General features: G+C 47.8%; 1 protein-coding gene across 1 annotated transcript; it reads right to left on the bottom strand.

Annotated features, from left to right (window-relative positions):
- Positions 1-1,876: 1,876 nt before the first annotated feature.
- LOC146809440 (ferritin heavy chain B-like) lies at positions 1,877-8,017 on the bottom strand. Its single transcript, XM_085616290.1, has 4 exons — positions 7,778-8,017; positions 5,210-5,356; positions 4,074-4,199; positions 1,877-2,218 (listed from the first exon to the last, which is right to left on the bottom strand). Exons 1-4 carry the CDS (start codon positions 7,877-7,879, stop codon positions 2,063-2,065), a joined length of 531 nt encoding a protein of 176 aa, XP_085472416.1. The 5' UTR covers positions 7,880-8,017; the 3' UTR covers positions 1,877-2,062.
- Between the last annotated feature and the right edge of the window lie 8,880 nt (positions 8,018-16,897).

Genomic DNA, 16,897 nt, shown 5'->3' with positions numbered 1-16,897 from the left:
AGACCTATTGCAATAAAGTGCCTTCTCGACCGCTTGTTAAGATTGTAAATAGCAGAGGAAGAGACCGACCTGCGACGTCTTCAAAGTAGTGCAGTGAAGATGTGTAAGTGTTGTAAATTACACAGACACAAAGTGTGAGGTGAGAGTTGCATATGATCCGAGCCATAAATCCCAACAAAGCGCTGCAACACCTTTTGTTCTGCGATTACACTGTTGCGGCTCAGGAGGAAGAGTGGGGTGTTGGGGAGAGGGAGGGGGAAAAAAAAATATATATATATTTCCTGCCCTCTCCGTGATTCTAGTGTGCAGTGTCGCATTGCATAATGTCATTGCTATCTTTAGACTAATGAAAAAAGGAGACTCCAGCTGTAGTAGGGCCCTCGCTTCACCTCCTGGTGCAGGGTGCGCTGTGCTTTACGGCAGGCATGGAGGGAGGGATTGTCTCGGCTGCAGCTCCAGCCTCGTACAGTGCCCCTGCTATTACTAGTGAGTGAGAGGCGCTGGTAGCGGCGAGATTAGTGGTGGTGGTAGTATCGTTAATAAAACAGGCTTTTAAAGACAACCAGTCAGGCGGCTTTAGTACAGATGATATTTAACACAGATGTGCTGTTGTCAGCTTCAGCCCATTAGCACGATTATGTGCTACCTGGAATTCAAATGACTTACTTTGCTAATCATTTCTAAACCCATTTTACTTGGGAGGGGGGGGGGGGGAAAAAGAGTTTGAAACAGACACTAGATAATTCAGGTTTAAAGTGATTGAAAGCAGGCGCCCGTGTTACGGGGGCAGCCTTACCGGTTCAAAAAACCCAAGCGGTTTCATCTGAAGCAGTGCATGTCCGGCCTCCAGTAAGAGAAACTCATTAAAGTAAACAGTGCTTACAGACTAAATACCAGGCTCCGTGAAACAACTGGAGTAAAGGGGCCAGTCATCATGGAAGGCGACAAATGAAGACAAGGCCACACTAAGGATGGACCAACAAGCCTATTAACAAATCCGAAGGCAGCATTTACAAAAGCTAATGAAAAATATGGGAGGAGAGTGGGCGCAGCTTCTCTCCCATACTCTACTACAGCAGTCTCGCAGAGCGAGCAGTGCATGCGTGCTGCTGCTAGGCTCGACCTAAAAAGCCATATGGTAACTTCTAGGTTCAGAGCTACTAGAGCAGGAATCTTCAGCAATTGTCATCAGCGACTGGCAGGTCTCCAACTACCTTTAAATAGTTGTCCTGTGTGCAGCCCAGTCTACTAAATTTGAATGTCTGCTTGGTTGAACTAATATGTATCCCAAAATTGGAAAGTGTTTGTTTGGAATGAAATTGTGTGCATTGTCAGAACCTGACATTTAGAGAAATTGTTGGATTTCCAAAATGTATTCGAAGCTGATATTTAAGTGATAAATCATGAGACATTGAAGATGCCTTTCAGGAATATTATTAGCTTGATGCCAGAAGCATTGCAGCTATGGCTAGCAAGTATTAGCCATGTAGAGGCAGAACAAATCGATGGCCTTTCTCCCCCCCCCCCCCCCTCTTACAGATATTAACCCTGCCTACTGTACGGAGGGGATCACGATGGATAATCTTGCATGGAGTGTCCTCTAATGTAATCTGGTCTGATGTGATCACCATTACCAGGCTAATAATCTTAGTAGCTCGGTACGATTTCATGGAGCACGAGTACCCCTGGTTACAGAAAGAGTTGGGCATCTGTGCTAGAGGTTTATAGATTCCTTGGCAGCCTATGGCTAGGCAAAATACAGTCTAGACTCCCACCCTCCAACCAGGAACCGGGGCATCCATGTGCCCTACCAGTAACACCACCAACAATGTTGCCCACCCCCCCCACAATCCATGAATGAAGCCATCACAACGAGTAGGATACTGAAAACCTTTATTTCTTAAAACATGCTGACAAGTACCGCCGCTGCAGGTAGCCCGGATACATATAGAAGAAGCCGACCCCACACACGCCTTCTGATGGCGTCACAGCAGTGTAAATAATGGAAGAATGCAGTTTGGGTGAAGTGGGCGCAGCAGGCCGGTGTTCCCTCCTGGGGAGCTTAGCTGCTCTCCTCCAGGGTGTGCTTGTCGAACAGGTACTCGCCCATGCCGTTCTGGGGCACGCCCAGGCGCTTCAGGTTGGTGATGTAATCGCCAAGCTTCTTGATGGACTTCACCTGTTCCTCCAGGTACTCAGTCTCCAGGAAGTCACAGAGCTGTGAAAAGAGAAAATCCAGTTAAAATACAAGTAACCTACGAATACAAGAAATAGGTAGAAAGACACCAGGGTAACAATCCAAAACAAGCATTGGCAAAGCCAATCTGTTTTGCCTCTGCAAGAGCTATTGGCTTATGCAATGTGTTTTTTAGCCATGCTGAACATCAGTCTAACTGCTGTTCAGCATGGGCAAAAGCGAGTGGGGTGGGTAGAATGGACTAAACTGGGGTGTGGTTCATCGTTGTGGAGTAGAGGGAGTCGGGTGGATGGCAGAAGGGTAGACCGGAGTGGGGCAGTGTAGATTGAGTTGTGTGGTAGATGGAGTGGGGTAGGTTGAGGTGGAGCAAACTGGAGTGGGTAAATCGGAGTGGGGTAGTCCAGAGTGGTAGACGGGGAGAGGGAGGTTGGTAAATTGGAGTGGGTTACATTGAAGTGGAGAGGATGTGGGGGGGGGGGGGGAAGGAAGACTAGGAGTAGATTGGGGCAGGTTGAAGTGGGGTGGAGTAGGGTAGATTGGAGTAGAGTGCAAAGAGATGAAGAATGGGGAGCAATAGCACGCGGAGGAAAGGGGACAAGCAATGCCATGAAGATGGAGCAGTAATGCAATGAAGAGGGAGGGGCAGCAGTGCCGCGAGATAGTGGGAGTATTATCACGCTGAAGTGCTGAAGTGCACATTCCTCTATTAGTGGCTGTATGCAATTTTTTGGTGGTGGGAGGGGGGGGGGGGGGGGCGAAGGGGAAAAAAAAGTGTTTTTCATCCCAGGATGGATTTATCCCATTACAGGCACACAGGAATCCAGTTTCAAGTGCTTGGGAGCAGTTTTAAATATAGGCACTTTAATTTGCGTCATTTTGACTGCATAAAATTGGTGTTGCTCCAGGTGAACAACTGCAATATTTACAAGTTGTTTCACTTCATATCAGTTTCACTTCTTACTAGTCCAAAGCTGCAATGTCGAGTCAGCCGTTTCGGTGCGTTTGCATGCCCATAATGCCACGATCTCCAGTTGCGGATTTAAGCTGCTTCCTCTTTTTAAGTGTTCTTTAGCCACAATAGCTAGGTTTTCAGAATGTTATGTTATTTGTTTTTGTATAGCGCACGGATCAATCTCACTTTTAAAATCTTTTCAGATTAGGGCTTTATATACGATTTTCCTGTAGCTCACGTTCTGCCTGCAAAACGTTGCAGCTACTTCTGTTTGCTGATCACCCGAGCGCAAAGGAGAAACAGCAACAGAGGTGCGGACAGGCTGGTCAGAAGCTTTCTGTGGACCCAGAGCAACCACCCTTGGAGGCCTAGTTTGCAATTCAAGGAGTAACTCCGTTACATACAAAAATGTTATTGGGGAAGCGTCGTGAAAGCTGTAGGCGTGAAGAAAAGGTAATGTCCATATTTAGGAGCGTGTGTCCTAAAGAATGCAGACCTTGGGGCCACAAGCCCCAGCATGCCACCCCTTGGAGAGAAGACAAATGTGCTGCTACCAGAGACCGGTCTGAATGGTTGCCATTGTTCCTTCATGAGCATCCTACTAAGGCTTGCCTTGACCCTACCTAATGTCCCTCTATTCCACCTCCCTTCGTCTCTTGCACAATCTTCTCCGTCCCTGCATTCATTTTCCCCATCTTCGCTTTGTTGCTCGGATAATGGAAAATAGGACTAGGAACCACAAAAAATAAAAGGAGCCCAGCGTGTGACCGCGGTGCAACCTAAGCACAAAATGTGCCCGCAGTACAAGGGTGGAAATCTGGCATTTCCTTAGTATGAGGGTCTCAAAGGGCAGTGAAAAGTGGTGTAAGAAACTAATGTGTGCCCTTTGCCCACCCAAGCAGAGCCAGCGCCTCGAATACCTACATGGGGGTCGACTTTATCGGTGGCCAGCTTGTGCAGGTCCAGCAGGGCCTGGTTGACGGTCTTCTCCAGCTGCAGGGCCGCCTGCATGGCGTCCAGGGTGTTGCTCCACTCGTCGCGGTCCGGTTTCTGTGGAAATTGCCAAGAGTGCGTTAGAATAGCTTCAAGGCCTCACGCCACCCTCTCATGCTACTTCTAATAAAACAATGCCAACTCCGTGACATCACATGCAATGTTATTGAGGTCTAAGAGAGGGGTCCAGAGATAAAGCTTAAAGGGCCCCCAAGAGGCTGTACTGAAGACCCCCTTCTGCTATCGAGTGGTCGGAACACTTCCAGTCTTCAGTGCAGGTATAAGGCTGTTGGAATATTACCCTTTCCTGAACCATTTTCTTTTCCCTATTCGCATTCCTCTATGTTCTATTCTGTGTATCTTATAAAGTGCTCAGCGGACCCAAGAAGCCACCCCCCTCGCCCCCCCAGACATATAGGGATGGATTAGCAAGATGGAAAAACCTGCACAATGTGTACCTGACTTGCACTCTGACATCAAATTAACCGCAGAATAAGACGTAGGGAGGGGAGGGAGAAGTAGTAGTAAGGGGAAGTTGGAGACCCCCCCCCACCCCCCCATTATGGTTGGTGTTAATGAAATCACTCAACGCTTTCACCGCTGCAAAACTCTGAAAAGTCGAGGGATGCATAATGTGCACATCTACTCTCGAGTTGTGCGCAAATTGCACAATCCATATTTGGGCACCAAGCTGATATTACCATGGCACTCAGGGAAAACCTTGTTTTAAGGGAAGACAAGGCGTTTTCAGTGCTTAAGGATACATATTCGGTGTAGAGAGAAGAACTGCGGTAAAGGCGAGGGCTGCATGTAACCGTAATTTGTTATCAAGTTATTAATAGTAACGACATGTTCGGAGTCATCCTCGTGCGCCCTGCATAACAGCAGCACCACGCGCCCACTCACCTTGACATCCTGCAGTAGGCACCACCCGCACCCACCTTGACATCCAACAGTAGTACGCGCGCTCACCTGGACATCATGCAGTACCATGCACGCACTCACCTCGACATCCTACAGTACCACGCGCTCACCCTGACATCACGCAAAACTATGCGCGCGCTCACCTTGACATCCTGCAGCACCACGCGCCCACCGCGCTTGTTCTGGTACTTCATGAACTTCTCGGCGTGCTCGCGCTCCTCGTGGCTCTGCTCCTTGAAGAACTTGGCTACGTGGCTCAGGGCCACATCGTCCCGGTCGAAGTAGTAGGACTGGAGAAAGGAGAGAAGAGGCAGTCAACAGCAGATCACAGCATCAACTGACAGAATGGTTAACAGGGGCAGTCTCAGGCACACTGTCACCGAGCCTCGCTCTTTGGGAAGCCAGCAGGTCACAGCCATTGCTGGTTTCTATGGCTACATTTAACGCGCTATCCTTGCATATAATACTTTATATACAGTTGCAATTTTTTACCATGACAAGTGGTACCAGAGTATTCATAGGGTGCAGCGGCTGGGCCCCAGCTATCACCGGGAACCCCTGGGATACTCCATAGACAGCAGACCTCGGTTCTAGAATTCTTTCTAAACTGAAGACCCCACACAGCCTTCTCTTCACAGGTGCCATTAGGGGGCTGTTTATGCGCCTAACGTGCATACATTGATGCCAGCTTCCCAGAAAATGCAATACATTATAATTTTCTAGGCATGGAGTTTGGGCAACTTCCCAACACCAGAACATGAACAAAGAAGCCCACAAGAGCGGTCTCCGTATGGCCTCAAGCCCTGGAGCACGGGTCAGCTGGCCTTCCTGGTCTCCGGCTTGGCCCTGGCCCCCACGGCCATCCGAGCACCGCATCTGTTCCACTCTACTCTTGTCACGATACCCATTATCCTGCTTTCTATTCTACATTAGAGATGCAGGGCTGTGACCATGGCCACTGGAAGCATGTTGCAAAGCACTCAATTATGCAACACTTTTTTTTTATATCCTTCATTTTTTTAAAGCATAAAAATACTGTCTGGGCAAAGATTTCACCTCATTAGTACCAGTTTAACAACCAAACACATCCATAAGCAACTAAAAGATGAACAGGCAAACTTTGAGAAAGGCCTTCCAATGCACGCAAACACACATCCCACACTTAATTTGGATAGTTTCAGCTAGAAACAGTTCTCTTGTTAAATCGGAAGACCACGCAATGTAAAGCAAGTGCGGCAAATCCTCAATTATGCGAAAAAAAGCGACAGCATCTCAAGTCATTGGGCTATGGTTAGGACTCCAAAATTAAAAAAAAAAAAAAAAAGTGGGGGATGCTAAGAAGTTGGTAGACACATACATTACTAGTCTTTTCTTCTCCAATAATACATCTTAATTGCACCTGCCAGGTTGCCACATCACATTTGGGGTCCTTTGCTGGACATCAACTAGCTCCTGCAAGTAGGCCACAGAGCAAAACACACACTTGCCACTTTGGACGCCAAAGGGCCACCAACCTTTGGCCTATTGGGGCTCTGAAGCGCTATATACACATTTAAAGTACAAGGCAGTGACCTACTCACCCCTGGCATGACGCAACTCGAGGTCGCTAAACATTCTGCATCGCTGCAGGAAAACTAGACTTCACCTTACACTGCGGTCCCTCCATTCCATGCAGGGACACCCACACTAAAGAGACAACACCCTTGGAACGGAGACAGCCAACAGGCCTCCATACGCATGATGGTCACACTACTACACCCCTCTACAGGTAAAGATTTGCCACGAGTAGGAAACCCCACCGAAAGCTGCAATCCGCACCTCCAGGTCGCACAAAAGACAGGGGTACACACGACCACTGCCTGACATACCACGCTGCGTGGGTCTTGTTCCAGCAGTCACTAGAAAGTGACGAGGGCACAGGGGCTGTGCTCACCGTGGGCAGGAATGTGTAGAAGGCGAACAGCAGTGAGAGACAGAGAGCGCTTGTTGTACTCACTTCGGAGAGGAAGGAGAGGCAGGGCCTATACTCACCATGGACGGTAGATGTATGAGGCACGACGTTCGATGCGGACAGTATGTAGTAAGGGAAACAAAGGCGGACAGATAAACAGACCCCGCTACGAAGAGCAAAGGCGGACAGACGGCGCCTGTGCTCGCCATGAGGCGTACTACTCCGCGTTGCAGTACAGTTAGGACAGACTAAGATACTTCATGCGTCTAACCTTCTCTCTGAAGTATGAACGGCGTCAGTGGACAGTTGCCGTTCGTACTTCAGATAGGGAGGGCGCACTCCAGTGCTGATTTCCCCCTGAATAAAGCTTCAAGGCTTATTTACTTCAGTCTACTTGAGATTTATTTTGTGATTTAATTCAAGGATTTACACTTTACACAGACACAAGTGTAAGACGGACAGATAGCGCCTGTACTCAAAGAATAGGCAGAGACTCAGTGTTAACCGGGCAGTAAAGACAGACAGAATGTGGACTCACTAAGCAGGAAGAAGGGCAGACAAAGCTCTGTATGGAGAGTAAAGACGGACAAACAGGGTCTGTACTCACTAAGAGGAAGGACAGACAGACACTGAACTGCGTCTGTACTCACCATAGACAGGTAAACATAGGAGGCGCACAACTCGGTGACGACAGTACAGTAAGGAGATAGGTAGACCCAACTACGGGGAGTAGAGACGGACCGTCAGGGCCTGTACTCACCATGGACAGGTAGACGTAGGAGGCGTAGAGCTCGGTGTTGATCATGCGGTTGATGGCCGCCTCGCACTCCCGGCTGTAGTTCTGGCGCACCTGGGACTCCATGGCGTTGCTGATGGTGTGGTTGTCGGCGGTAGTTGTAGATGGATGAGAGATGGATAAAGTTTTCAGGAGAGCGCTGGACTCGGAGCCACGTTCCGTTCAAACACTGTTGAAGCAAGAACACAACTCAGAGCTGGATCTGAGAAAACAACGCACAACGCCTCTATTTATACTGGGAAAGGCGTGCGCGGCGGAGACGGACAGCGCTACCTACCAATAGGAAGAGGCGCTCGTCCATCATTACGTAGTTCTTCTCATGGTGACTAAGCACCTTTCTTGCACTTCGTCCTAGTGCTTGCACTCGGTTAGAATGATCACGTGCTAACCCGCCCCTCCCCTCTCGCCCTCTTCCCTTATTTCCATTCAGGGTGTGACATGACTCGTGATTCTCTGGTTTCCTCTTGTAAACTGGCTCTGTCTCGCCAACACTAGTGCTCAGTTATTTGATATATCATTTCACGCGTCGCAGAACTAAAACACAATAATTGTTAACACTGTCCCAACTCCCCGGTCTTGAATGACCTAAGAAGAAGGAAGGTTTTGAGTTGTCAAGCTTGGACTGGAGAATTCAGTTTGTATACATGTCTCTGTAGAAGGTGCATTAACCCACTGAATTGTCTGCCACGGTCAGGGTCTCAGGAGACACTAAATCGAAGGGGGGAGGGGGGGGGGGGAATAGCCATTGGAACTCTCCCTTTACCCTATACAAAGTTATAAATGTCTACAATTTCATAATTGTGAAGTGAAAAAGTGAAATAAGGACAAAGGCGGACATGTAATTACAGCATGCAAGTATGTTTAATTGTGTTTTTACATTCTGCATAAGTAACGAGAAAATATGTGTGAAAACCCACGCAAACAGGGGTTGGAGGGGATAAAATGAACAATAAACAAAATGTTCTTAGTGACATTCCTAAACCTCAAAATTCAAAAGGACTAATCAGTGGCCAATCTTTCTTGCTGGAGTCTCCTTCTGCCTTTATTTCCTTAACTGAAAAAAATGTAAGCGCTTAGAAACAGCGCACCCTTGACCGGATCTCTAGTTGGCAACTCCTTTGAGTTAGTAGGCAGCACCATGGAGCCACTAGATGTGGTTTTGTGTGTAAGTTTTATCCAAAGAACAATAAGGTTTCTCATCAAACGGCGCGCAGTGGGTGCCAAAGGCACGCCTAAGGCCAGCCCGTCAGTGCCTGTTCGCATCCGGATCACGCAGAGTGCCAGAGCCCCTGCGGTTCCAACCCGGAGCGGAACTACAGAATGATCTATTCAGGTAACGTACTGCGCATGCTTAACACCACAAACCAAGGCTGCACCTGCATGGACCTACTTAAATCTCTGCTCAGGGCGCGACATCTTGTGCAGCAACTGCAGGTTTCATATTCCTGCACCAACCCTATCCCATAGTTCCCAGACGCCCCATGCTAAAAGCGGTCGCAACGATTCACCATCTAAAATTCTCTGCGCTCTTATAAATGCCCGTTCCCTGGTGAAACATGCGCTAGAACTGGCAGAACTTATTGATGGCCATCAGCTGGACATCATTTTTATTACGAAAACCTGGGCTAAAGAAGCCTCCTGCCCTGACTTAATTAATGCTACCCCTAACCCCCACCCGAGCTATTCTATTTTAAGACTTGATATACCCTTAAAAGGGGTGGAGGGATTGAAATTACATTCCTCTTGCCTAAAGATAACCAAAAATCACTCCTTTGAAGGAATATTTATTTATTGCCCCAAAAGGGCAAGAAGTTGTTTTCTCAAACTACACTGTACTAGGGGATTTTAATTTCCACCTGGATCTCCTTGAGGATAAAGATATGGCGGCTATTTCAGAAACAATGAAAGACATAGGTCTACCACAGCTTTTGCATCAGACCACCCACTCCGCAGGCCACACTTTAGACACCATCTTCTATAATTATCCTCTTATTCCTATGAAGGACTTTTTACCTCTAACTTGGTCTAATCACGCAGCCGTTACCTTTGAACTCAACGTCCCTTCTCTAACTCAAGACCAAAGGAGCGACACTAGCCTCACCAACTACCATGCCTGGAGCAACATGGACTCTAATGTATTGTTGCAACAGCTTTCTCATCCTCAGCCTACTCTGCCACCAGATCCAGAGTATGCCACAAAGGAATACACAGAGTGGTTAAACACTGCCATCTCTACAGTAGCCCCCCTCAGAACTTCCAAATCAGGCCGAGAAAAACCTTCTGCTCCATGGTTCACAGAGGCCCTCTGTATCGAAAAACATTCTTCCACTTCTTAAGAAACCTAATTGGCACCCTGAAAACCCGGCCAGCTATCGCCGTGTATCCACACTACCTTTCCATGCAAAAATTATGAATACTCAACTGACCCAGTACGTCCAATCTAACCCTTTATTAGAGTCCACATAGTTTGGGTTTAGATCTGGACACAGCACAGCGACTGCACTGATTAAAGTCACTGATGAGTTAAGGACCGCCCTGGGTGGTGGAGGCAAGGCAGCCCTCATCCTGCTTGACCTATCTTTTGACACGGTGGACCATTCCATCTTAGTCCACTCTCTGGCAACTCTGGGCATACAAATCAGAGACCGAGCACTACTGGACTCAATTCTGAGGGATAGAGAACATACAGTGATGCTGGACAGTTTCATCTCCTAACCGTGCTCCCTTCATTGTGGGGTCCCGCAAGGGTCCCCACTTAGCCCCTTGCTTTTTCAATCAATATGTCACTGAAATAGCCTCTCTTATCAGATCCTTTGTGTTTTCTCCCATTGCCTATGCAGATGACAGACAAATCGTGGTGTCAGCCTCCGACAATGCTAACTGTACAAACTTCCAACTCCATAACTGCATGAGAGCCATTGGTGTGTGGATGGGCAAACACTGCCTTAAATTAAACTCAGATAAAACCGAGGTCATCCTTTTCAGAAATAATCCACAATTTTAGATGCCTACCAGTTGGCCTTCTGAAATGGGACCACTCCCATCCCCAGTCTCAAAGGTAAAAAATCAGGGAGTTTTAATCGATGAGAAGATGAACTTTAGCAAACAAATAAACTCATTCATCTCTTCCTGCTTTAACACCCTTAGAATCATTAGGAAAATTCTTCCCGTCATTCCCCCTAACCCTATGAAAACAGTAATCACCTTGCTAGTATTAATAACGATAGATTACTGCAATGGTCTGTACCCAAACTTTCAATGGTAATACCTGAACAAATGGCATCCATACAGAATGCGGCGGCCAGATTACTCTTAGACCTTCCTAAATTTTACTCAGTTTCTCAAGCCATCAAGGGAGTCCACTGGCTGACGGTTAGAAACCGCAACAAATTCAAGGCACTTTGCATAATATACAAGACCTTACATAATACTGGCCCTAACACTTGAAACAAACTCTAGCCTGGTACAAACCTAGCAGAAACCTTAGATTTAGAGGCTCAATGAAGGTTACCTGCTCCAGCTTTAACAATGTAAAATGGGGAGGAAGCAGCATTATCTCAGGACCTTCCAAACACTGGAATGTTCTACCCTCCAACATCAGAGCAGCCCGCTCACTGGTAGCACTTAGAAAGCTCCTAAAGACCTGGCTTTTTAATAACTAGTCACCACTAAAGTTTCTGTTTCCGTAATGCTGAGCTAGTGCCAAGACACCTCAGGGTATATGTGCACTTTTCAAATTTTTAACATAACATAACATCAAATCCCAGTTTTTCCATTTTCAATAAAAGTATTGTAGGACATTGGATTATTAGTTGAGGGGGTTAAGTGTACACATCGAGTAATAATCACAATCCTTGTCAGAGTAAACCCTCAAAGTCACTAAATTAAACCAAACTCAACCCCTGGTAGCTAACGGCACATAGCAGGCAGGCCTAGCTTAGGGCAATATGTAAAGTTTTTATATAGCACCAAAACAGTAATAAAATCTGAGTGCAAAACAATTAAAAACCCCAAAACCAATTAGAGAAATTAGAATTTATTAAACAAAATGAGGCAAAAAATATAACAAATCCAATAATGGAACCTAGAGATATTTTTTTTAAAAGTTTGTTTTATGTAAAAATAGCTTCAAAAAGCTCTAAACACCAGCGATACTCAATGGTTGTGGTGACCAAGACCTAGGTGCAATTTGAAGCTGATCACGAAGAAGCGTAGGCCAGATACACCAACCAGGTTTGTCCTTGTCAAAGATTGTGACTTTAATTCTTTAAGTTCCAATTCACCACAGGTGAACACTTCTAACCCCCCCCCCCCTCCCCAAGGACCAGCAGGGAGGCACTTAGGAACTCACAGAATGCCAGACAGAGGCCAACAGCAGGTTCCAATCCCAGGTACATCTTTTAAGGAGTTTGGGGGTCCTGGGCCAAATGTATTTTGGGGGCCCCTTTTTGGACCAGCTTTGAATTTATGATCCAATTTCAGCTCTTTCCTGCCCTCTTTGGCCAGGTCACTGACAGTGCACAGGCACACTCTGTTTTCAATATTGTAACATAGCAGCGGCTCACTAATATTACTGTAAATAATCTCTGTGACACCCTCCCATTTCGCATATATCATGCCCTGTTTTGATCTAAAAAAACTTTTTAATGGATGTTGCATCAAACAAATACAACATTTCTCTGCAAAATGTATGTAATAGACTCGCACACATTAAAAAAAATTGAAGGTAAACTGTATTTAAGACAATCTGTTTAGGAATTATTTAAGGTCATGAGGGCAAGACTCTTCAGAACAGAGCCAGCCTTATCAAGGGGCCCCCTGCAAAGGCTGGGGCCCTGGGCCAAAACCCACTTTGCCCATGCCTCAAAACGTCTCTGTCCAATCCAGGTCCAGTTGCCACCAGCCCAGTCAAGTACCACGCATCAGTTGTGAGACTTCCGCATTTCAGTGTGGTGGTCCGCACCACCGCATTGAAATGCAAAGTCACACATAATAGCGCCTCCTCAGCTGTCACGCTGGAGCGCTAGCATATTTATGCACTAGTATATTCAAGCGCTCATGGGGGTTGGCTCAGAGTTCACAGCTCTAGCTGGTACTCTGACACAATATAACAATATTCCTCCTACTCTGCACCACTCGTCTTTGTTACATCGTGAGGCCATGACTCACACTTAAAACCAAGACAGAACGTCCTGCTGCTGCCGCATGCTGCGCGTCTGCAGCTCAGGAGAATTTAGCTACAGGCTGAAGTTGGAATGGCAGCGCTGTTTCCACCGTGTGTGCCATGAGGTATTATCTAACAATGAAGATCCAGAGACCGGGACACTCGATGCCCGCCACCGGCAGCTGAGTGAACCGCACAGACTGCAGAGAGTTACAGGTTTGTCCTCCTGCTCAGCCACCGCCCGTGGTGCAAGCAGGCGGCATAAATACGTTTTGGGTGGACTTTGAAATTTGGGGATTAAGGAGAGGGCCGCAGCAGCTCTCCTGACCATGCTGCACACACCGTGAGGGAGGGGGGGGGGGGGGTAGGTCGTTGTCTGGTGCAGGTGCCCTGCAGTGCTGGGCGCCATGGCAAGGCAGAGCCAGCAGCTGCTCAACGACGCCACGGTCAGTAATAAAATAATTAATACCGGAGTATGAGACCTGGCCCACGCGACTTGACCCCAGGCCCACCAACGCCGACTGAGAGTGACTCAGTATGAGGCAGGCCATTGTCACTACAGTCAGGGAGTGGAGTAAATGCAGCAAATATAGGTTGCATGGCAGTGTAACTGCACATTCGAGCGGGAGAGACTGGACCAGACCCCAGCCCACTGGGCCTCGGCGCTGCCTCAGCAGCTGCCCTGATGAGGAGTCTGCGTGCTGCATGATAAGTGCCTGACAGAGTGAGTACCGGTAAAGCGTATTTGTTGTAATTCAACTAATTACATGACTAGTAGCCTGTGCAACTTACTCTTATTATGCTACTCAGTCAGGCTGTGAGTGTGCCTCTTTTAGCCTCTTCCTCCTGTTCTGCTCGATTTTCCCGGCCTTCTTGTGAGGAAAAGATGATTGAATGTGACTTCAGTCTCTTACCATTCAAGTCTAAGGGCTAGAGTAGTGAATGGAGCCTATTTACTAGGCACTTCGACATGATTCTGTGTTCTTCCCCATAGATCAGGGCTTGCACACATAGCCTAGGGGATAGATTCGTTAGTATTAGGGATAACCTGTCCTGTAGTGAGGGTATTTCATGGAGCCGTGCTGAATTCAGGCCTGGTAGGCCTCAAACGGGAGAGACTCCATCTTTCTTTCTGCTCCGGCAGCTTGGGATGCTTCTAGGTCAAATGTAATGTTTTAGTTATGAGGTGTTATTCGCTTGGAGAGAACCGGTTCAGGCCGGCCCTTATCGAAGGATTGTATTTTTCTTCATGCCGAAGACACTACATCAGGCCGGCCGGCTGGGAACATGTCCTTGGTACGGGGAGGTACAAGAATTTGGTAGGCGGCAGGTTACGGGCCGGAATTTTCCATGAGGAAACGCACCTCTATATTAGTGAAAGTCTGAGGCAGTTACATGTTCAGTCCGTAGGCGGCATCTAGCCGTTAGCAGTAAAGCTACTACTTATTCCAGGGAAGACAGACGCCATCTTGAAGGCGGAGAAGAACCGAGAGACAGATACTCTCCTAGCAGAATAGCCAGAGAGGAGAGAGTAGCCGATAAGGAAGAGGTCCCAGTGACTCGGAGAAGGGTGAAGAGAACAGCGCATAGTGGTGCAGACATGTATCCGTGACTGCGGAGGTGTGACTTCCAGGCGAGCCGAGGCACAGACGAGAAGGGAACCTAGATGATCACTGAGTGCAGGCTACACACTACTAAGGTGATGTCGACCCTTTCTTATTAGAGTGTACAACTTAATCTTTCACTTTTCTTTGCAGGTTATGTGTTATATTGTAATGTTATGTGATTGCGTATGTAATGAGTAATAAAGTACCCAGTTTGTAGTGAACCAACATGTGCTGCGTGTTCTTGTATGAGAGGGTAGCCTATTCTTCTAGTCAGCTGCGGCTACATGAACAGATGTTAACCCTGATCAGGTAAGTGGTAACTGAATAAGGGAAAGAGAAGCCCCTCGAACCGGAGAACAGGCTATGCTCGAACTGGCAGTCCTTGTGTGATCTGATGAATAGTGAGACTGATTCCCTTTTTGTATGTTATGGTGATCATAGGATGAACTGTCGTATGAGACTGCCGTCTGGGTAGAGAGGTCTGGATTCGTATGGGATCGCGAGACCGCCACTTGTGATACTGTCGTATGGACAGAGAGGTCTGGATTCGTATGGGATCGCGAGGCCGCCGCTTGTGATACTGTCGTATGGGCAGAGAGGTCTGGATTTGTATGGGATCGCGAGGCCGCCGATTGTGCTGAGACTGCCGTCTGGGTAGAGAGGTCTGGATTCGTATGGGATCGCGAGACCGCCACTTGTGATACTGTCGTATGGACAGAGAGGTCTGGATTCGTATGGGATCGCGAGGCCGCCGATTCTGAGACTGCCGTCTGGGTAGAGAGGTCTGGATTCGTATGGGATCGCGAGGCCGCCACTTGTGCTGAGACTGCCGTCTGGGTAGAGAGGTCTGGATTCGTATGGGATCGCGAGGCCGCCACTTGTGATACTGTCGTATGGGCAGAGAGGTCTGGATTCGTATGGGATCGCGAGGCCGCCACTTGTGATACTGTCGTATGGACAGAGAGGTCTGGATTCGTATGGGATCGCGAGGCCGCCGATTGTGCTGAGACTGCCGTCTGGGTAGAGAGGTCTGGATTCGTATGGGATCGCGAGGCCGCCACTTGTGATACTGTCGTATGGGCAGAGAGGTCTGGATCCGTATGGGATCGCGAGGCCGCCGATTATAAGAGGTCTTGGTATGTATAGTAGGAATTCCCTGTCTTTAGGTGGTAGATATATGTGGTTGCACTATTGTAAATAGGCCCTAGGGAGGGGGTAACGTTCTGGCTGGGTTAGTGAGGCTCTGATGAGCGGGTTCTATCTGATCCGAAAACCCAAGCAGAACATTTGGCGTCACGAACCGTTTACGAAACCTGTGTGCGTTGTGGTTGTGTCGTGTTTGCTTTCGGCGCGTGCGTGGTTTCGTTTGTATATTATTTGTATATAATTGTGTGTGTAGTTTTTTTTTTTCTCTTTCTTCTTTCTCTTTTTCTCTTTTTCTTTCTTTTCCGAGATGTTTTCTAGAAAGTCGAAATCTACTTTAAGTTGCCCGTTGATATTCCCGGCTGGGATTCAACGCCTTATGAAGCCTTAGCCCGTGAGTGGGCTGATTCTACTGGTTTGAGTGAGAATTGGAATTCTTTTTTGGAGCTGGCGGAGCCGGCTAATGTGATTACTTGTTTACAGAAGGCGCCGATATCTAAGGGTGATGAGCTTCCCGTTTTGGGGCGCAGAGGTTGGATTGTTCTGTCTGCGTACAGGATTCTGCATGAGAGGTTGTTGAAGTTACAGACTTTGCATAAGGATGTGGAAGCGAACTTTGTTGAGATTCAGAATGCTCATACTTTGTTGCAGTGTCAAAATAAGTTGCTTGCTGACAAACTTGATACGTACCAAACTATTGCCGAGAGGGCGGCTGTGCGAATTGCTCGTTATAAATACAAGAATCGGCGTGGTCGGGTTTCGACGTGTAAGGTGCGTCTGGTCGTGGCGAAAGCCGGACTGGATTGGAATCCTGATGAATGGGATGGTAATATCTGGAACTCGAGTGATTCTCCTTCCTCGGGTGAGGAGTCTGCCAAGCGCGAGTCCTCTCGCTCCGGCCGTGATTGTAAGTCTGCTTCTTGCGCCTCTGATGGTGCACTCCGTGATTGCGCTCGTCCTTCGAGTGGGGTCGCTGCTTCTTACACTGATTGTTCCTCTACGTGTACTGGTCGAGCTCCTTGTGATGCTCGTCCCGCGGTCTCGGTGCATCCAGTTTTTCGGCGGAAGTTGCAGCAGGCTCCCGGTGCTCCGAATGGTATTGCTTTAGACTCTTTGGAGGATTTTACTCAACAAGAAATTAGTGATATTTTGCAGCGCTTTCGGCAGCGA

This window comes from Triturus cristatus, chromosome 7, assembly GCF_964204655.1.
Source record: "Triturus cristatus chromosome 7, aTriCri1.1, whole genome shotgun sequence".
Classification (NCBI taxonomy): Eukaryota; Metazoa; Chordata; class Amphibia; order Caudata; family Salamandridae; genus Triturus; species Triturus cristatus.
Note: the sequence above shows the minus strand (reverse complement) of the source record. Positions and strands in the feature narration are given on the sequence as shown.

Excerpts from the sequence above, each read along its gene's own strand:
- LOC146809440 (XM_085616290.1), bottom strand. The coding sequence starts at position 7,879 with ATGGAGTCCCAGGTGCGCCAGAACTACAGCCGGGAGTGCGAGGCGGCC. Across the intron at positions 5,357-7,777 it reads CCTACGTCTACCTGTCCATG|TCCTACTACTTCGACCGGGA; the intron begins GTGAGTACAGGC and ends TCCTTTCTCCAG. Across the intron at positions 4,200-5,209 it reads TGGTGCTGCAGGATGTCAAG|AAACCGGACCGCGACGAGTG; the intron begins GTGAGCGCGCGC and ends CAATTTCCACAG.